We start from the raw sequence: 22,673 nt of genomic DNA, 5'->3' as shown, positions 1-22,673 counted from the left end.
TTCCCGAGATTAGCGCGTACAAACAAACGAACTCTTCAGCTTTATAATATTAAGTAAGTATAGATAATATTTATTAATCATTGTGATCAAAATCCAACTTTCATTCATATTTTAGCAAAAATTATATGCTTATTTAACGATAATAAAATAAAACATTAAAAACATTAAATTATAAATTGATAACCTTGGATTTGGATTTAGAGGTTAATAAAGAGCGTGTGTGCCCAGCACACGTGTCAGAAGTGAAACTTCTTTGGCCAAAAACGTCGCTTTACTCCATGATGCGGTATTGCCATGACGCGACCTTGAAATTTTACTCTCAACGCGACAATGAAGATTCACTTCACTACATAGTATAAAACAAAGTCACTTTCTCTGTCCCTATGTCCCTATGTATGCTTAAATCTTTAAAACTACGCAACGGATTTTGATGCGGTTTTTTTTAATAGATAAAGTGATTCAAGAGGAAGGTTTTAGTATATAATTTATTATGTTTTAGACAAAGCGGGCGAAGCCGCGGGCGGAAAGCTAGTTTTCTTATAAAAATAAAACAACAATAAAAATAAATATATTTATTATTCATCATCATCATCATCATCATCACTACCAGACGCAGCTTTTATTTTAGCTTCGATTTCCTTCGCGGGGTTAAACACACCGCTCGTTTGTGCGTTACAAATAAAACACCTTGTTGTTTTCTTATAATTGTCTAGAGCACATTTTTCACAGAAATAATGTTTACATCTGAAACAAAAATTATTTATTTAATATCATATCGTAAGAAATTACACGCGAGGCTAATTTAATACATAAATAAATAAATATTTCGGGACAATTTTCACACACGGCACGATCTGATCCCATACTAAGCTTTCGCTTGTGTTATGGAAACCAGATGGCTGATAAACATACATAATATATATAATTTTAATTACATACATATATAGATAATTAACACCCAGACACAGAGCAAACATATCATCACACAGCATAGCATATAGCCTTCCTCGATAAATGGACTATCTAACACCGAATTTTTTAAAATCGGCCCAGTAGTTCAAGAGATTAGCGCGTTCAAACAAACAAATTCTTCAGCTTTATTATATTAAGTACTAGCGGTCCGCCCCGGCTTCGCCCGTGGTACATGTTTACGTTTTCTCTACATAAGAACCATCCTCGTACTTCAAGGAATATAATAAAAAAAAGAATTATCGAAATCGGTTCAGCCGTTCTCGAGTTATGCGCTTACCAACACATTTTGCGATTCATTTTTATATATATAGTTAGAGAGAGTCCAGCCGAGTCTCAAGTTGTACGGGTTGTACTAATCACGCGAAAAGGGTATATAATCGAGGGTTGCAACCCTTTCCGTGGTCCCCTTTGATTGTTCTCATCTATTTTTGGCATGGCTTAGTCTATTAGTAGTATCTATACTTAATATTATAAAGCTGAAGAGTTTGTTTGTTTGTTTGAACGCGCTAATCTCGGGAACTACTGGTCCGATTTGAAAAATTCTTTCGGTGTTAGCCCGTTTATCGAGGAAGGCTATAGGCTATATATCATCACGCTAAGACCAACAGAGCGGAGCAATGCGGGTGAAACCACGGAGGGCAGCTAGTGCGATATATTCGTTTTTCCTTAAACCTAATAAATCTACACTTATCTTATATATAAAATTCTCGTGTCACAATGTTAGTCTGCATACTCCTCCGAAACGGGTGGACCGATTCTCATGAAATTTTCTGTGCATATCGGGTAAGTCTGAGAATCGGCCAACATCTATTTTTCATATGTACCACGGGCGAAGTCGGGGCGGACCGCTAGTAATTTATATAGATTTATTAGGTTTTACAAAGCGGACGAAGCCGCGGGCGGAAAGCTAGTTAAACACAGCCCACTGTTACGTTTGACGTTACAGTGTGACTATCCAAAAACTGATTTAAAACGTTTAACTGTGATATTAATAGATATTATTTTATTTATCACAAAATTTAAAGCTTTCGTTAGAAAACGGCTTTTCAACAGAATATTATACGTGTCAGGGAAAAAATAATAATAGCGCGTTTTAAGGACACCGTAGCGTCATCTATTGGGAGTTTTCGAAACGGAAAATTGTGACCGGGAATTTTCATTTCTCTATACAGGATACTTATTGTATTATAAATGCGAAAGTAACTCTGTCTGTCTGTCTATTACTCAATCACGCCTTAACTACTGAACCAATTTGCATGAAATTTGGTATATAGATATTTTGATACCCGAGAAAGGACATTAAAAAAAAGAATTGAATGCCAAGAAAGATAAAATTAGTTATAGTAGATTGACCAAGCTAGCGGGCAGGCGTACGATGGTAGCACATACTAACACTACCCAATCGTCCTCATTTCATTCGTCAGAAAATAGGTGAGGTCTGGTGAGGATCTTACTCTGATACTCTTAGGCCTCACGGTTTTCGCCGTGAAAATCATCTGCTATGGACGAAAGTCACTCATAATAAATAGGCTCCGAAACTACTTGGCAGATTTGAAAAATTCTTTCACTGTTGGAAAGCTACATCATTTCTGAGTGACATAGGCTAGGTTTTATCCCGGAAATCCCACGGGAACGGGAACTATGCGGGTTTTTTTTTGAAAACGCGGGCGAAGCCGCAGGCGGAAAGCTAGTAATAAAATAATGAAAAATGTCAAAAAGTAGTGTTCTTTTTTAACTACTATTATCTATACTAATATTATAAAGAGGAAAGGTATGTATGTATGTATTCACGCATAAAGTTTTCACGCATAAACTACTGCACCGATTTTGATGAAATTTGGCACAGATAATCTTTAGACTCTGAGGAAGAACATAGGCTACCTTTTATTGCGAAATATATACCGCGGGCGAAGCCGGGGCGGACCGCTAGTATTATATATTTTTACTAAAATCCATCCATCTATCCACAAACTTGCACATTTATAATAGATATATTAATCTTATAAATGCATAAGTAGCTCTAGTCTTTCACGTCACGTTGTATGTTTATCAGCCATCTGGTTTCCATAACACAAGCGAAAGCTTAGTATGGGATCAGATCGTGCCGTGTGTGAAAATTGTCCTGAAATATTTATTGAAGTGAAACTTCTTTATCGGGGTTGGAAAAAAATTTAGAGTAACATTTTATCGTAACGCGTGACATTTTCACGTTACGCGCCATCTTGGTTCGACGTATTTCTGTAAAATTGCATATAGTAAATTATTTTTTGAAAAATAAGGTCATAAAGAAGTTTCACTTCTTACGTGTGTACACTAGTACACGCACACATTTTTTTTATATTACTAGCTGCTCCCGCGTGGTTTCACCCGCATTGCTCCGCTCCTGTTGGTCTTAGCGTGATGATATATAGCCTATAACCTTCCTCGATAAATGGGCTATCTAACACCGAAAGAATTTTTCAAATCGGACCACTAGTTCTATATAAATAATAATAATAGTTAAAAAAAAACTAAAAAACACGCTTTTTATAGAAAACCGAATTAAAAAATAGAAAATTTTATCAAATTAGTGTATTGTCATCGGTCCTCAATAAATCTACAAAGTTTGAACGAAATCTGGCCGTTTAAAGTGGGTCAAATTCGCGCCCAAAGAAGTCGGTTACAAACTTACAAACATACAGGTGAAGCTAATATAAAGCGTGTAAAAATGAAACCCGTTTTCCTTGGTCACGGCATCACGCGTGACCGGGTGGACCGATTTCGATAATTCTTTTTACACGCTTTATATTAGCTTCACCTGTATATTTGTAAGTTTGTAACCGACTTCTTTGGGCGGGATTTTGACCCACTTTAAACGGCCAGATTTCGTTCAAACTTTGTAGATTTATTTAGGACCGATGACAATACACTAATTTGATTAAATAAATAATAGTTAAAAAAAAAATAAAAAACACGCGTTTTATAGAAAACCGAATTAAAAGCGTGTTTTTTAGTTTTTTTAAACTATTATAATTATTTTATTATAATATGCTTTGAAGTACGAGGATGGTTTTTATGTAGAAAAAACGTAAATATGTACAACGAGCGAAGCCGGAGCGGACCGCTAGTTTGGTTATATATATAAATCTCGTGTCACAATGTTTGTCCTCAATGGACTCCTAAACCACTTAACCGATTATAATAAAATTCGCACACCATGTGCAGTTCGATCCAACTTGAGAGATAGGATAGTTTAAACATGTAGGTACCACGGGCGAAGCCGGGGCGGACCGCTAGTATTACAAAAATCTCACCTAGTAACAACGGGGTCTCTAAAACTGTTCCTACATATAAAACACTTGAAGGGCAGCTCATCGTCGCTATGTATCTCATAGTCGGAGTCCCCGTGTTTGTCTGTCTGTACCTCCTCCCTCTCAAGCTGCCAGCCGTGCTTGTAGTCTGAACGGTCGTGGAGGAACTTGCATGAGTCTGTGGAAAAAATAATTTATACTAATATTATAAAGCTAGTTATGTGACAACCCTACGCTATATGTAATGTGAAGCGCTGACGATGTGCTTTCGATCGTGAGAACGTCTTATTCCTATAGATTATAATATTAGAATTAAAATATATTGTGAAGCATCGTGCTCATGATAACACGTACTTGTAATTTTTATTTTTAATTAAAATCATTTAAAATACATATATGATTTTTTTTATTAATTCACTGTAAAGTGAATTTAACTGGCGCAGTCGGTAGGATACTCGGGTCGCCCGGCGGGAAGATATATCCGAAATAAATATCGGTTCCGAGGCCCCGCGCGGCCGACCGGTTTTTTTAAAAACCCAAACGAGTATCCAGAACATCAGCAGTATCCAGCCATCGATACGGAAACCATGTTAATGTGAGTTGCACAGAATTATTTTATTGTGTTGCTTTCCTATATTATATTCCTATATTAATTTTAGAATAAACCTTCACGATTTTCCATCCTAGGAAATCCCGCGGTAACGAGGCTGTTAATAGCCAACAGTCCTCAAGAAATAGTTTAGTTGATAGTATAAGAAGTATTGATAGTTTAAATATGTCATTTGACACGGAAGAAATTTTTAAATGCTTAAGGGTGGTCCCAGATTTTGATGGTAACCCCCATGTATTAACAAGATTTATTAAAATATGCGACCAATTAGTTATTAAATATATAAAAGATGACCCCGAGTCCACTCTTTCAAATTTATCGCTGATAAATGGCATTTTAAATAAAATCACGGGACCGGCGGCACGCCTCATTAATACTAACGGTATTCCTGATAGTTGGGGTGGAATCCGAGAGGCCCTAGTTAACAATTTTTCTGACCAGAGGGACGAGACGGCTCTGTATAATGATATAGCGTCACAAACCCAGGGCGGCAGCTCGCCCCAAGAGTTTTATGATAGATTGCAGCCTTTTTTCAGTACCATGATGACTTACGTAACTTTACATGAATCTCTTAAAAGTACTATAGACGCAAAACGTGACCTATATAAAAAATTGACGAAACAAGCTTTTGTTAGGGGTCTTAAAGAACCCCTCGGGTCGCGTATACGCTGTATGAGGCCCGAAACAATAGAAAAAGCATTAGAGTATGTTCAGGAGGAATTAAATACAATTTACTTACAACAAAGAAACGATGCTTCATCCAAATTTAGTAATTCGAATTCTAATAATGTACCTAAGTCTATATATAATAATTCATTAATGCCGTCACCCAATTTTCATGTACCCAAGCCCCTCTATGTACCTCAACCGTATATGTTTCCTCCTAAAGTCCGACCAAACCCACCGTATCAATTTAGAATGCCTGTTCAAAACCAGCAGCATGTTCCTAGAATGCCCACACGTACCCAACAAATATTCCGAGCTATTCCACCTAACTATAACCCCCATAGCAACGTATTCCGATTACCACAACGTCCTCAACCAAATTCTTATAAAGGTCCAACGCCAATGAGTGGCGTGAGTCATTATGTCACGAAGGAATCACCCTCGACTGGACATGACTGGCGTAAGCATGGTAACCCACCACCTACTAACTATTTTAAAACTCGTGATGTCCATGTTAATGAATGTGTACCATATGAATATTACTCACCATACTATGACTACTATGACGCTGACTATAACAACTATTATGTTGACTATGCTGACGATAATTACTCTATCTATGACGCGATTTATGATCAAAATTATGACATGCCATCAGAAAACGTAGGTGAAACTAATGAAAGTAATGATACTACTACTAACCAACAAACTGACTCGACAGACAATGAGAATTTTCCGAAGGCCAGCCTCACAAGAAAGCCAAGATAGAAATTAATTTGCAGACACAAAGGCAGCTACCGTACATACAGATTTTAGATCCACCATTAAAACTTTTATTAGACACAGGAGCTAATCAGTCATTTATAAGTCCCGAAGCGGTTCAAAGGTTTTATTCAAATATAAGATTAAATTACGATCCTTTTGAAGTCACTAATATACATGCCACCACTAGGAACGATTTCTCTATTACCATACCATGTTTCAAAGAGTTTCAAGAGACTGATAAAATTACACTTTTTGTATATAAGTTTCACGACGTATTTGACGGACTTATAGGCTTCGATTTGCTCGAAAAATTTGAATCGAAAATTGACTTAAAAACTCGACAGTTTATTACGCGTAATGCCACTAACCCTATTAAAATGTATAATTCGTCCAATGTAAATTTATATGAATGCGTTTTACCAGCGGAGTCTTCCAAATTACTTAAATTACCCGTTAATGTACCAAATGGTGACACTTTAATACCAGAACAATTTATTTCAAATTGCGTTATACCTTATTGTTTAACGTCGGTTAAAAATAACAGAGGAATTTTAGAGGTTCGTAATCCAACTCAACATGATATCATTTTCTCAATGGATAGACATGTCTCCGGTGAAATATATAATACAGAATTATTTAATTCAAATAAGTTATCAACCCGTACATCAGACGTTATATCTCGGTTACGTACAGATCATTTAAATCAGGAAGAGCGAGCTAACTTAGAAAGATTAGTTGCACAGTATTCAGACGTTTTCTATATAGAAGATGAACCACTTACATTTACTAATAAAATAAAGCATCGCATACGAACCACGGACGAAGTACCGATTCATACTAAAAGCTATAGGTATCCATTTGTACATAGAAATGAAGTTAGAAATCAAATTCAAAAAATGTTAAGTCAAGGTATAATAAGACCTTCAGACTCAGCCTGGAGCTCACCAATTTGGATTGTTCCCAAAAAGGCAGACGCTTCAGGGAAGCAGAAATGGAGATTAGTCGTAGATTTTCGTAAATTAAACGAAAAAACTATTGACGACAAATATCCTATACCTAACATTACTGACGTCCTTGACAAATTAGGCAAGTGTCAATACTTTAGTACACTAGATTTAGCTAGCGGGTTTCTACAAGTTGAGATGGATCCTAATGATATTTCTAAAACTGCGTTTAGCGTGGAACATGGGCATTTCGAATTTTTGAGAATGCCCATGGGACTTAAGAATTCTCCGTCCACCTTTCAGAGGGTTATGGACAATGTCTTGCGCGGTCTACAGAACGAAGTATGCCTAGTTTATTTAGATGACATTATAGTCTTTAGCACCAGCTTACAAGAACATATTGTTAACCTTAAAAAAGTATTCCAACGTCTACGTGAGTCAAATTTTAAAATTCAAATGGACAAATCCGAATTTCTAAGGTTAGAAACTGCATATTTGGGTCACATAATTAGTAGAGACGGAATTAAACCAAACCCAGATAAAATTAGAGCTGTAACTAAATACCCTATTCCAAAAACTTCTAAAGAAATAAAGCAATTTTTAGGTCTTCTAGGTTATTACAGAAAATTTATCCCTGACTTTGCCCGTGTTACAAAACCGTTAACTAGATGTTTGAAAAAAGGTAGTAAAATTACTCTAGATTCAGAATACGTCAATTGTTTCGAAAAATGTAAAACACTTCTATTGAATGACCCCATATTACAATACCCAGATTTTACGAAAGAGTTTATACTTACGACTGATGCATCCAACGTAGCTATTGGTGCCATATTATCCCAAGGCCCAATCGGTTCTGACAAACCTATTTCATATGCTTCACGTACTTTAAATGATAGTGAATTGAATTACAGTACCATTGAAAAAGAGTTATTGGCAATTGTATGGGCAACAAAATACTTCCGACCGTACTTATTTGGCAGAAAGTTCAAAATTATAACAGACCATAAGCCCTTACAATGGATAATGAATCTTAAGGAACCGAACTCTCGGCTGACTCGTTGGCGCCTTAAGCTTTCTGAATATGACTATACGATAGTTTATAAGAAAGGTAAATGTAACACGAACGCGGACGCATTGTCGCGTATAGAATTGCATAACGAAAACGTAGAATCTATGATAGTGAATATTTCTGACTCTGAATCGACTGTAACTGCACCTGATGACAGACCATTAAATAGTAGATCATCGACTGTTTCTGCACCTGACGACAGACCTTTAATTAGCCAATCATCGACAGATACTGCCCCCTCCTTAAGAGCTTACGGTACAGACGAAACTCTTAACATTAATAAACCAGAGGGCACAAAACATACTAGCCGTGAAAATCCTATTCTTGACATTCCTATAAGTGATGACCCACTTAACACATTTCGTAAACAGATACTTATAAAAATCACGAATAACTCACCTTCAACGAAACCTACCATAAAGAAACCATTTGAAACATTCCTACGTGTTTCAGTACAAATTAACGAAGACAGCTTACAAGAAAACATTGTAGAGCTGATTAAGAAGTATGTAGATCCTAAAATTCGTACTGCAATTTTGGTCAATCCTGTTAGTAAAATGTTCGATATAGTACCTTTAATCCAAAATACTTTTAAAAATTCATGTATGAAATTATTTCTTGTTAAGCGACAGATTGAAGATATAACTGATTATTTAGTCCAACAAGATACTATTCGAAAATATCACGAAGGTAAAACGAACCATCGCGGTATTAACGAGACTTACCTTTCCTTGTCCCAACGATACTTCTGGCCTAAAATGAAAACCGACATAACAAGTTACATAAATACATGCCCAATTTGCAACAGTGCAAAATACGACCGTAACCCTGTACGCCCAGTGTTTAAAATTGTGCCTCCTCCTTCTAAACCATTTGAGATTGTTCATGCTGACGTATTGACTCTAGAACAGGATAAGTATCTGACTATTATTGACTCATTCTCTAAATATGCTCAAGCGTACCGAATAAGCGACAGTACCGCACCGAATATCATTAAAACATTGTTACTTTTCATGACGCACCATGGTTCACCTATGTCGATAACTACTGACCGAGGTACTGAATTTACAAATCAAGTATTTTCCGAATTTGTACGTCTGCATAAGATTAATCATCATATGATTGCTCCTCATACCCCCAACGAAAACGGTATGATAGAACGCTTCCATAGCACCCTTATCGAGCATATAAGAATATTGAAATTAAAGCATAAAAATGAAACTGCAGCAAATTTAGTGCCATACGCGATCTTAGCATATAATAGTTCTGTACACAGTCTGACTAAATGCCGACCTTATGATGTAATTACAGGACATTATGACCCTAGAGACCCAACTGACTTAAATTTATCGGAAAGACTTTTACAACAATACATACATAACCATCGAATTAACATGGAGACAGTTTATAAATTAATACACGACTCATCATTCGCAGAACGTGAAGCAATCATGACGCGACATAATACCCGGAGAGAACCTGAGGTTGACTATGCACCTGATCAAGAAGTATATATACGTAATCCGATAGCCGCGAGGCAAAAGTTAGCTTCACGATTCATAAAAGACAAAGTTGTGTCTAATTTACCGATACATGTATATACTTCCAAAAAACGCTTACCTGTTTCGAAATCCCGACTCAAACGTACTCCAAAACCCACTACTTCCCTTTAACCTAGGCCTGATAAACGTTATCATCCATTACCATACCTTTTTACACTATATAAGACGACATTGATTTAAAAATTAATTTAGCTAGAAAGTAAATGTTAGAATTTGAAAAGAATTTTGATAATCGTACATTATAAGATACTATATAAAATTAGGGTTCAACATTTAAACGAAAAATTGGAAAATTGGATAATGCATCGTCCTTGTTAGAGGCTTTAATACCAGGGCGTGTAAAACGTGACTTGTTAAACGCTATAAAGTTCTACAGAATAACCAGGTCCCTTAGACGATAATATTAATGATTTACTTTTAGTTATATAAGAAATATATAGAGGATAGTTTAGCTTTTACGCGTACATCGCGAGCGCGAAATGTTATGTTAGGAATAGATATATTACGTAGTATAATTCGAACTGGATCATACTTTAGTAAGAATAGGATAGTAATTATATTTAGATTCCCCATTATAACTCCTCACACTTATAACCTTTACAAACTATCCGTCTTGCCTAATCTTACAAATCATATCATCATACCTCCCTATCCCTACCTACATAGCAACCAATAAAGATATTTATGTGTACATAGAGGCTGAATGCCCGAAGTTGAGCAATCGGTTTCTATGTGAAGAGACCCTAAACCACCATACAAGAAGTTCACCCGACTGTATTGCAAACCTCATCACCACGCAGGAGATATCCAGCGACTGTGAATCCACCTGCCTAACATTAACTAAGCCAGCAATGGAGAAATTGGACGACAGTCACTACACCATTATTTTCCCACATCTCACAAAAGTTGAATTATCCTGCAATCATAAGGAATACCTTCATCTCCAAGGCAGTTTCATAGCAATGTTGCCAACAAACTGTTCTCTACGTACTGACGACCTCACTATTGTAAATATTAACAATGAAATTAAAGGGACACCTACAAAAATTTTAATTGCACCAATCAATAATATCCCGACGAGACCGCTAAAAACCTTGGGACTGCACTCCATCAACCTACAGGGATTACACAACCTACAGAAGCAAATAGAAGTATATACGACGGTCGCCCCTGAGAGAGAGTTCGCCATCTACCATACGACAATACCACTTTACATCTTTCTACTGTGCGCAGCGGCCACTTCAATGTTCCTGTGCTATCGTCGCTACAGATCAAAGAAAATGAACATTCAGAGATCGAATAATACATCAGCCCCAGAAGTTGATCCTGCCGCAACATTTTCACTCAATGTCCTAAAATAGTTGCGGATCTGCGGGGGGAGGAGTTATGTGACAACCCTACGCTATATGTAATGTGAAGCGCTGACGATGTGCTTTCGATCGTGAGAACGTCTTATTCCTATAGATTATAATATTAGAATTAAAATATATTGTGAAGCATCGTGCTCATGATAACACGTACTTGTAATTTTTATTTTTAATTAAAATCATTTAAAATATATGATTTTTTTTATTAATTCACTGTAAAGTGAATTTAACTAGCTAAAAAGTTTATTTGTTTGAACGCGCTAATCTCAGGAACGACTGGTCCGATTTGAAAAATTCTTTCGGTGTTAGATAGCCCATTTATCGAGGAAGGCTATCGCCAATAAAAAGTTATTTCAAAACTATACGTGATTAGTTTCACACCGTTGCGTGCTGGCCTTAGTAATGTATAGTTTGGAAATACGCACCGAGGAAGGCTATAGGCTATATTATATCATCACGCTAAGACCAACAGGAGCGGAGCAATGCGAATAAAACCGCGTGGTACAGCTAGTAAAAAATATGAAGACAAAAAAAAAACTTATAAATTATTGATTGGCACAACACTTATTATGTACTAAGTCGCTCATCAGTCATCACTATTCTGTCTTTATGATATTTAAAATATTCTTTTTACATTTATTTCATGTTTTTTGTCTGTTTTTACTAATTACATACCTCCAAAACCGCAGAATCCTGTTTCTTTGTAGTCTTTGCAAATATCCGGTTGGTAGTCCCATCTGAAAATATATTAAAATTTGTCATTAATCTATAATATAAAAATAAATCCCAAAATGTGTTGGTAAGCGCATAACTTGAGAACGGCTGAACCGATTTCGATAATTCTTTTTTTATTATATTCCTTGAAGTACGAGGATGGTTCTTATGTAGAGAAAACGTAAATATGTACCACGGGCGAAGCCGGGGCGGACCGCTAGTTAATAATAAATAATAATATTAATGCATACTAAATATTATTATACACTAGCTGTGCTCCGCGTTTTACCCGCATTGCTCCGCTCCTGTTGGTCTTAGCATGATGATATATAGCCTATAACCTTCCTCGATAAAAAAACTATCTAACACCGAAAGAATTTTTCAAATCGGACCAGTACTTCCTGAGATTAGTGCTTTCAAACAAACAAACAAACTCTTAAGCTTTATAATATTAAGTAATAAGTATTAGATTTACCGAATTCTTAGGGAAAACGATAGTTATAAAAACGTTTTAAGGGCTTGGTCTAGTAGTGCAAACAAATGCATCCTGTCATCCTATATGTAAATAATACAAATGTACTAAGGGAAAGTTGCTCCACTTAATTTTTAAAAATTAAATCATTCGTATAATTTAATATTCGTAATAAGTACCAAAAATGACAATTTGAAACAATTTTCGTGAAAATTACACCGGGTGATTTTTTTTTATCAGTACACAAAATTTGCGAATACTTTCTATTGATATCTTCAACTTCATGTTTATATAACTGATCAACTTTTACAAAGAAATTTGGACTTGAATTTGGATTTTAAAAAAAAAATAAGCTTTCCATACAAAATGCATAACTCTATACATTTTTTTCGACCTAAGTTTTTTAGTGAAAGTTGTTCAGTTTAACTAATAAAACGGATAAACAAATTTTGTATTTAATAAAAAAAATGTAATGTTTGTGTTAAAAAATTATAAAATAGAAAAATACGCAAATGAAAACAAAAGATATTTATTTCTGACTAGCTTCCGCCCGCGACTCCGTCCGCGCGGATGTCAGTCTTCGCGTCTTCTACAGATTTATTATATTATGTATAATATATAGATTTATATTGATAAACCTAATAAATCTTTTGCTAGCATTCTGATGCTTTATCGGTTGCACTGGATTTATCTCTTTTTTTTCAATCGCTTGAATGATATAGGATGGGTCCTTGATGGGCATCGAATGCTGAAGTCTCGAATCAATCAATTCTGACAGTAGGCAATTTATGTAAAATCTTGATAATGGTCCATCATTTTATTTTGCCTAAACGTTACATACTTTTTTATATATTCTATTTTTAACGAATGATTCACTCCAGTCCAAACAGCAAATAAGCAGATTTCTGCTTCTGCAACGTTTAGTTGTCCCTGAATTTGGAAAAAATAGTCATGATTCTTATCTATGACAAAAGTGTTATTTTTTGCATTGTATTTCAAATATTAAATTTTTTTTAACCGCATCTTCCGCATTCATGTCTTTTGCCGGAATTAGACATTTAACTTCTACTAGTCCCATTTTCCCTTTTTGATATGGGAGTGTATAAAGTAAATTTTTTAGATATTTCTCGTTATACTTTTAAAAAGTTATTATTGTCATTTTGCTCATTAGGTAAAGTAATTTCGATATCAGTTTTAAGTTTTTTGATACCTGCAATAATAACGTCATAATCGCCTGCACATACTTATCGATTACACCCTGTATACAATCCACCATCCACATTCATAATGTTTTCCTGTCCTCCTCTCCTTTACGCTGTTCACCGATACATTTTAAATGAGTAAATCTGCTACCACTGAAGGATGTTTCATTGTGATCAGCAAATTTTCACCACTGTTGTCGATTATTTGTTTTTCATTTTTAATCAGCAATTGGGAATCAACAGTTTTGTTTTTTGCAGATTGGTGATGTACCCTAACAATACGTCGAAAAGGGAAAGCATCAACGAATTATCGTTTTCGTCCTCTTTTTTTATTCTTCGCGTCTCTGTTACTTCTGTTTGTTTAGTTCTCAACCCCACTGAATTTTCTATGTTATTGTGATCTTCCATTACATCTGAGTTTTGATGATGTGATGATAATCCATTCGTTTTAATATTGGTACTTAGAGTTGGTAGACTAAACTAGAAATGGTGGACTAAATTTGTCAGCGCGTCTGTAAGATCAGAATATAAAACCAACATCCTGTATTTAAGTTACAAAATTAATAATCAAACAACATGCCGCTACGTTGAAAATGACTAGAAGAAAAAATTAAAACACCTCGGATCAATTTTGGAGTAAACAAATCATTTTCCCCGTATGGGGATTTCCCCGGATGAACTTGGGAAGTTCAAGTTCTCAATACAAGTTTATATTATATTTCGTATTTCTCAAACGAAAAATAAACATTTTTGGAACTTCAAAAAAATTATATTATAAGAAAATTTATGAGCTTACTTTAGTTTTAAAGAAATATACATCCCTTTACTGACACCCCGTAAAATAAATAAATCGTTGCCAATCACCTTTGCAATCTATTTGGTTTCATTAACTTTATGTTCGAAGATAATTTTTTTTCTAGTACACGCGTATTTTTTTCGTTTATTTTCCATATCGAAATCAAATGTTTAAAAATACGAATATTTGCACAAAACTAAGATAAAAATAATCAATTAACAAAAATATTAAATTTAATGAAGTAGAGCAACTTTCACTTCGGTATGAAGGAAAATCGAGCGTAGAGCACACGTCAGAACGCTCCGGCCCAAGGAGCGCGACTAAAGAAATTCGCTAGGATTTTTCCTTATTATTTTAAATATTTTTTTAATATTTAAAGAATTATCAAAATTCAAAAAAAATTTTTTTTAAAGGATTAATACTCATTGGTCTTCAACCAACTCGAATAAATTAATGGAAAAAATAACTTTTAGCAGTATTTATCAATCGATTTTGTAAGGCAAAAAATGGGAAATTTAATGAATTTATAACGTTCTAATTAAGAAAATCATAAGTTTTTCGGCAATTGTATTCAGCAGCTTTTAATAACGACTATATAAGGATAATAATGCGCTGATCAGATTGTGTAAATTGTAATCGGCTGCAACGTAGTGAGTGCACAAACTTAGCTCGAAATGTCTTTGGGGGAAAGAGACTTATCTTGAAGGCCTGATTAAGGTAACATAAAGTAACTTTATAAATGTGAAAAAATTCACGCGCATTGCGTATATAACACTAATTGATAAACAAGAAAAAAAAAATCAGTTTATCATTTCATTAGCCGGGAAAAAATTGTCAAATAACTTGTTGAAAACGCAATTTTGCTAGACTGCAGCCTTAAATGCAATTTTATTTGTACATTGTGACACGAGAATTTTATATAAGTATAAGATAGAATAGCTATCTTATATATAAAATTCTCGTGTCACAATGTTAGTCTGCATACTCCTCCGAAACGGGTGGACCGATTCTCATGAAATTTTCTGTGCATATCGGGTAAGTCTGAGAATCGGCCAACATCTATTTTTCATATGTACCACGGGCGAAGCCGGGGCGGACCGCTAGTAAATAAATAAAAGTAAGTACCTATGTACATATATTTACTAGAGAAGTTTGAGGAAAAAAAATATAAAATAATGAAACTTACCGTACTGTAGCCCTTAAATTAGCCGGAGCTCGTATAGGGCCCTTTCTAACGAACCCTGAACTAGCGTTTCCCGCGGCTGTGTCCCTCTTTTTGTAGTATTGAGCGTAGTTATTTATACCGCGGTATAGCTGTAAGGGAATTAAAAGATGTTTATTTTTAAGGAAGATTGTATAAACAAAAATTATAAGTCAAAATTAAAATAAATAAAAGCGATCATAAATTAAAATAAAAAATGGGTCAACCGGGGCAATTGCAACTATGGGGCAATTGCAACTACTTATCATAACTCATTTATTAGAGTTGTTGTAATATATCGCCATCTATGATTCAATAACTCAACGACTAATAAATCTTACAAATAATAGATGGCGCCACTACGATGAAAACTATTTGATTTATAGGCCATTTTGTCAAACCGCCATTTTGAAGTTGGTGTGCGTAAAAACAGGTGTCGGGTTTTGCAGACAAAAAAATTGTTTAGGAGTGATTTTTTGCAGGTGTTTTTGATTGGACACGATTATCACAAGCCGTAAGTTATTTCATTTATATTTTAAGTGCGTTAGTTGACTCTATTTTGTGTTATTGATGCAGTTACATTTGCCCCATGAAAATTTCACTATGGGGTTATTGCAACTGTGAGGTTAGTTACAATAGCCCCTTATATTTTTGTATGAAACTAAAAACACTAGTGATGTGACAGTGTCGATATTTTTAATTTATTATGTATCCTTCTTGGTAGTCAAAATATACTTTCTTTATGATTAATTAAAGAAGAACCATCGATTTTTTTTTCGATATTATACCCAGAGACGGGTTCGTAAGTAAAATTCAAATTAGATAAAACCAGCGTGGTTAAAGAATATAACTAAAAACGAGGTCGTCTTTTTTGCCTCTAAATATTTTAAACAATAGTTGTATGATGAGAAACATCTAAATCATAAAATTAGGTAGACATGTTTAATGTTTAACTACCGAGCAGTGAATGAACGTGTAAAACAAATGATCAATAAACTGAATTCTAATTGAATGCTAACTTATTTATTTATTTATTATTGCTTAACATATTAATGCTGCAGGCCGTAACGGCATGTTGCAGTCAAAGTAGTAAGTGTTTATTACTATACTTCAATGGTATTTCAGATGGTGAGGAATTACAAACGCAAAAAAGAAGTTGGCTACTCGCAAGATGATCTTATGAAAGCATTGGAAGCTGTGCGTAGTAAAAAATTAAATAGTTATGCAGCCGCTGCAGAGTATGGGGTGCCGAGATCAACTATTGTACATCGTATATATGGAACGAGAGGTGCTAAAATGCCGAAACCTGGCAGACCAGGTGTATTTTCCAAAGAAATGGAACAAAAAATTGCAAATTACTTTTAAAATTACTGTTAAAACTGTATATTCCTGAAAAATGTGATTGCTGTGTAAGATTTTTTATAAAGAGACTAGAGACTTAAATGTTGTTAAAACTTTATATTCCTGAAAAATGTGATTGCTGTGTAAGATTTTTTATTCCTGAAAAATGTGATTGCTGTGTAAGATTTTTTATAAAGAGACTAGAGACTTAAATGTTTGTAAAACTTTATATTCCTGAAAAATGTGATTGCTGTGTGTTAGATTTATTAGAGACTTACATATTGTTAAAACCTTATAGGTATTCTTAAAAAAATGATTGTTGTGTACGATTTTTTTGTAGAGACTGTTAAATAAGTAAGCCAGGGTATTATTTTAGATGATAAGAATTTGTTTTTTTCATTGTTTACGAAACCAAAGTTGTGAATCTCTTATGTAAAACTAAGTAGGATAGTTCTGTGATTGTCCAAGTAATTTTTAATAAACGGTTGATTAACTAATAAACGTATTTTGTTTGGTTTACGTTTATAACAATACTAGATTTCCGCCCGCGGCTTTGCCCGCGTTTTCAAAGGAAAACCCGCATAGTTCCCGTCCTCGTGGGATTTCCGGGATAAAACCTACCCTATGTGTTAATCCAAGTTACCCTCTATATGTGTGCTAAATTTCATTGTAATCGGTTCAGTAGTTTTTACGTGAAAGAGTAACAAACATCCATACATCCATACAAACTTTCGCCTTTATAATATTAATAGGATTTAACACAAAGAATATTATTTGTTTTGACCAAAAACTAAAATTGACTTAGTAGGTAGGGGCATTGTAATTTTTTTTTGTTGCGATTTAAAGTGGTAAATCAAAGTACCTACATGAGTTTTTCCTCTAAATAATGCGGCGCCATCTACGATCGCAACGTTATTGTAGCAATAGTTCCCTTATACACAATAGTACGATACAAATCACACGCAGAATAATAAAAAAATATCGATGAATAAGTTTTTTGCATTCCCCACACTAATTCTCTAACAAATAGTTGCATTTGCCCCACATTTAGAAAAATAAGATTTTTCCTGAAAACTCGTCCTTGCTACACGGTAATCCAGTTCAAAATCCTATGAATAACATGAAATCTCATAAATATATTCTATATTCGTTGTTTTATATGAAATAGAAGAAGAGCTATGGCAGTTAGTTGCATTTACCCCCGACATGGGGTTAATGTAACTTTTTCTACCAATTTTAGGAAATATTCTCACTACCAGTTATTTATAAGACTACTGTATTGCTTGTTTGGTTTAAAATAATCTTGAATAAATACAAAAAACAATAAATGGGTCAAATAAATGACCAAATATAAAAGGAGATAACTGCAACCGATCAAACTTGAGACTTGTTATTTTTTAGTTGCATTTGCCCCGGTTGACTATAACAACAATAGTAGTGAAATGTTTAGTGCAATCTGCAATCATATTTGAAAAAAAAATTGGTTAAGTGCGAGTCGTACTCGCAAGTCGCAACACGATTTTCCGGACAAATAAGATTTTTTTTTATCGAAATCCGTATACTATACTAATATATTATAAAGCTGAAGAGTTTGTTTGTTTGTTTGTTTGAACGCACAAATCTCGGGAACTACTGGTCCGATTTGAAAAATTCTTTCGGCGTTAGATACCCTATTTATCGAGGAAGGTAATCACTACATAGTATAAAACAAAGTCGCTTTCCCTGTCCCTATGTCCCTTTGTACGCTTAAATCTTTGAAACTACGCAACGGATTTTGATGCGGTTTTTTTTAATAGATAGAGTGATTTAAGAGGAAGGTTTATATGTATTAATAACATCCATTAAATAGTGGAGAAGTACTGTTATTTTTGAGGTTTCTAATGTGATGTCGTAAAAAATTAAATTTTTTCCGCTTACATTGCAAACGAAGGCTGAACCCTACAAGTTTTATCAAAATAATGTACTAAGTATTATACACATTGAAAAGGTCTACAGAAAAGTCCGCGATGGTATATGTCTATCTCTTATGGATAACCCACAATAACTTTTTTTTGTCCTTTAATTTTAACGACAAATAGTTAATGGCTAATTTTCGAAGCGATTTTAACCAATACTAAATACCTTGAATACATTGTTCATTTAATATTTTGCCCTTTACACCGTATGATTAAAGTGAATATTTTCGAAGATATAATACAGATTTAAAAATTGCGGGACGTAGCGTTTGCGGCGGTACCGGCCGGCCGGGCCGCTATATATTTTATACCCGTGCGAAGCTGGAGCGGGCCGCTATGTTTTTATTTACAACGTTCACAGTTTTTCTGTAGTGTATTTAGTATCAGCATTGCACCCGTGCGAAGCCGGGGCGGGTCGCTAGTATGCTATATATCATCACCCTAAGACCAACAGGTGCGGAGTAATGCGGGTGAAACCGCGGGGCACAGCTAGTATTGTAATATTTATATTTTAAAATATATTGCTTTTTTTATTGTGGTTGTTTTATATGTATTTTTATATGAACTATATGAAATTTAACAAAAATACCATTATAAATTAGATCACTAGATATTATCAACTCTATCAAACAAATCTCTCTAAATCAAAAAAAATCAAACTAATAATTAACATATTATATAACTAATATTATTAGGATATATGAAATAAATAATTACCTTATCATCGGCCTGTCCTTCTAATTCCTCATTAATTTTCTGCGCTTTCTCGAAAATAGCTTGTGCATCTTTATCCCTCTCGGTATCGAGTTCGTATGTTGCTGTCGCATTTTCTCTCTGTTGTTGAACAGATAGTGTTGTTGTTTTTGGCTGTGGAAAAATAAATAAATAAATAAATAATAAATATTATAGGACATTATTACACAAATCGACCTAGTCCCACAGTAAGCTCAATTAAGGCTTGTGTTGTGGGTACTAGGCGACGATAAATATAATATTTAATAAATACATATACAGGGTGTCCCACTGTTGGTATACTAAGCTCAAAGGAGGTTCTAGTTTTGCATACGCTGAGTTCGTAAAAAAATACTTATAAAATTCCAGACGCATTTTTTTTCAAATAGATAAATTCTTAAAACTCTATGTGTGCACCCATAACAAGCAACCTTGGCCACCAGCACGTGAGCTATCGTTTAAGATTATGTTTTCATATACAAAATGCTCACATTAGCGAAGCGGTAGGTATATGCCGGCTGCGCGAAGCTAGAGAAGAAAACATGAATTTTCAGGAAAAATTTAGCAAAAAAATTTTGACGTAATTTTGTTGTTTAAGTATTTTTTACGTGATCAGTGTATGCAAGACTAAAAGTCCCTTTGCGCTTAGTATACCAATAGTGGGACACCCTGTATAGATAACACCCAGACCAAAGAACAAATAATTGAGTTCATCACACAAATATTTGCCCTGACCGGGGATCGAACCCGGGATCGGCTCAGTAGGCAATTACTTTACCACTGCGCCAACCGCGTCGGCAAATGTCAAATGAGTAAAATTATATAAAAAAATGTAAATATAAAAACTTTTTTAAGGATTTTGGAGCAATATGTTCGGGATGAGATTTTTTAGATGATAAGAGAGAGGTTGGTAGTGGTCCTGCCTTCCAAGCCAGAGGTCATTCCCACCCAGGGCAAATATTTGTTATGATCATGTGTGCTCTGTGTCTGGGTGTTAATTATCTATATAAGTATTTATTTAAAATTATATTATATAATAATTAAAATTATGTTATAATATAATATGTATATTTATCAGCCATCTGGTTTCCATAATACAAGCGAAAGCTTAGTATGGGATCAGATTGTGCCATGCACAAGAATTGCCCCACAACTGCAGACAACCATTATTTATAGGATAATCAAAACAACCATTTGAGTCAGCGCAGGTGTTATTTGTGTTGTTTTGATCGTTATTTTGAATATGACATGATATATTATTATTATTTGATAATTAAATGATTATTAATACTTTTATCCATTTGATTATTATTAAAATAATTAATTAAGTTCATCACTTGATTTACTTTTAAAATATAATTTTATTGTTAAATTAAACGCGCTATCATACATATATATAATTTATACTTATATAGATAACTAGCTTTCCACCCGTGGCATCTCCCGTGCAGTCAAAGAAAAACCCGAATAGTTCCCGTTCCCGTAGGATTTCCGGGATAAAACCTATCCTATGTCCTTTCTCGGGTATCAAAATATCTCTATACCAAATTTCATGCAAATTGGTTCAGTAGTTAAGGCGTGATTGAGTAACAGACAGACAGACAGAGTTACTTTCGCATTTATAATATTAGTATGGATTAACACTCAATTCAAATAATACTTACTGTATCATCATCACTGCTCTCATCACTATTTTCAATCACCACTCGTTTCCTCTCACCGCCTGTGGACTGTATGTTTGGATTTAGTTTCTGTGGCCGTTTTGATGGTATCACTACTGCTGGTTCTGAGTCTGAACTGTTCTTCTCTGTAATGATTAATAAGATTTGTTGAGTATCCTACTCTAATATCTATCCTAATATTATAAACTAGCTTTCCACCCGCGGCTTCGCCCACTTTGTCTAAAACCTTATAAATTACATACTAAAACCTTCGACGAGAATCACTCTATCTATAAACCACATCAAAGTCCATTGCGTAGTTTTAAAGATTTAAGCATACAAAGGGACATAGGGTCAGAGAAATCGACTTTGTTTTATACTATGTAGTGATGCAAAAGTTTGTGAGGATGGATGTGTATGTTTGTTACTCTTTCATGCAAATACTACTGAATCGATTACAATGAAATTTAACACACATATAGAGACTTGGATTAACACATAGGATAGGTTTTATCCTCAGAATCCCACGGGAACGGGAACTATGCAGGTTTTTTTTTAAAAGCGGGTGAAGCCGCGGGCGGAAAGCTAGTAAATATTTAATATTATAATATGTACATATTAACTAGCTTCTTGCTCTTGCTAGCTAAATGTTTCTGGAATCACAATTTAAAAAAAACCCATTAAAATCCCAAAACAGTTGTTTTGAGTTTTGAAATCATAACATACTTAGTTGAATGTAAGTATTCTAGAAGAGATTTATGATTTGGAGGTTTCTCTTTTGTTATATTCTAAAGCATAAACTAATTGAGATTGTATTTGTATGTAAAATGTGCAAGTATATTTATTTTTAAGTAATTTTTCACACAGATTCCGTAATACCAATAAATACATACTTATAGTTATAAATATATCAGAATAAAACGCGACAAACACGGATAATTGAATGGAAACCAAGTTTGTTATTTATATGTAAATAACATAAGAAATAGTTTCTTCCGTTTTCCCGCGTTTTTATACTATGGAGTTTACAGTGATATTAAAGGTTCTAAGTTATGTTAATTGTTTAATTATAATTACCTTCAGAACTAGATGGTTTCCTCTTCCTGCCGCCTCTATTCTTTAAATTCCTTTTTTTAAATGTAGAAGGCACTTCAACTTCTACGTCTGACATTTTAGTATGTAATGGTGAGGATTTATTATTATTACCACTTAAATATACTTGAATATATGGTATTAAGTTAAATATAAATAAAATTACTATATTTGATTGTTATTCAGGCATTTCACATTTGTTTAAGTTTACGTTTTTACGTCACTTTTGTTTTGACTTTCAATTTTGAGGTTAGTTCAAAAT

The 22,673-nt window shown here is 34.3% G+C and overlaps 1 protein-coding gene across 1 annotated transcript; it reads right to left on the bottom strand.

The window, feature by feature from the left end:
• Positions 1-572: 572 nt before the first annotated feature.
• On the bottom strand, positions 573-22,673 carry mdlc (RING finger protein mdlc). The gene is made up of 7 exons (XM_089712324.1): positions 22,397-22,673; positions 21,323-21,465; positions 19,644-19,793; positions 15,616-15,743; positions 11,921-11,982; positions 4,266-4,440; positions 573-744 (listed from the first exon to the last, which is right to left on the bottom strand). Exons 1-7 carry the CDS (start codon positions 22,488-22,490, stop codon positions 576-578), a joined length of 921 nt encoding a protein of 306 aa, XP_089568450.1. The 5' UTR covers positions 22,491-22,673; the 3' UTR covers positions 573-575.

The sequence above is a fragment of the Colias philodice genome, chromosome 28 (assembly GCF_061535455.1).
Source record: "Colias philodice isolate Cphi_HAF_F1 chromosome 28, ilColPhil1 Martin Lab GWU primary, whole genome shotgun sequence".
NCBI lineage: Eukaryota > Metazoa > Arthropoda > Insecta > Lepidoptera > Pieridae > Colias > Colias philodice.
Note: the sequence above shows the minus strand (reverse complement) of the source record. Positions and strands in the feature narration are given on the sequence as shown.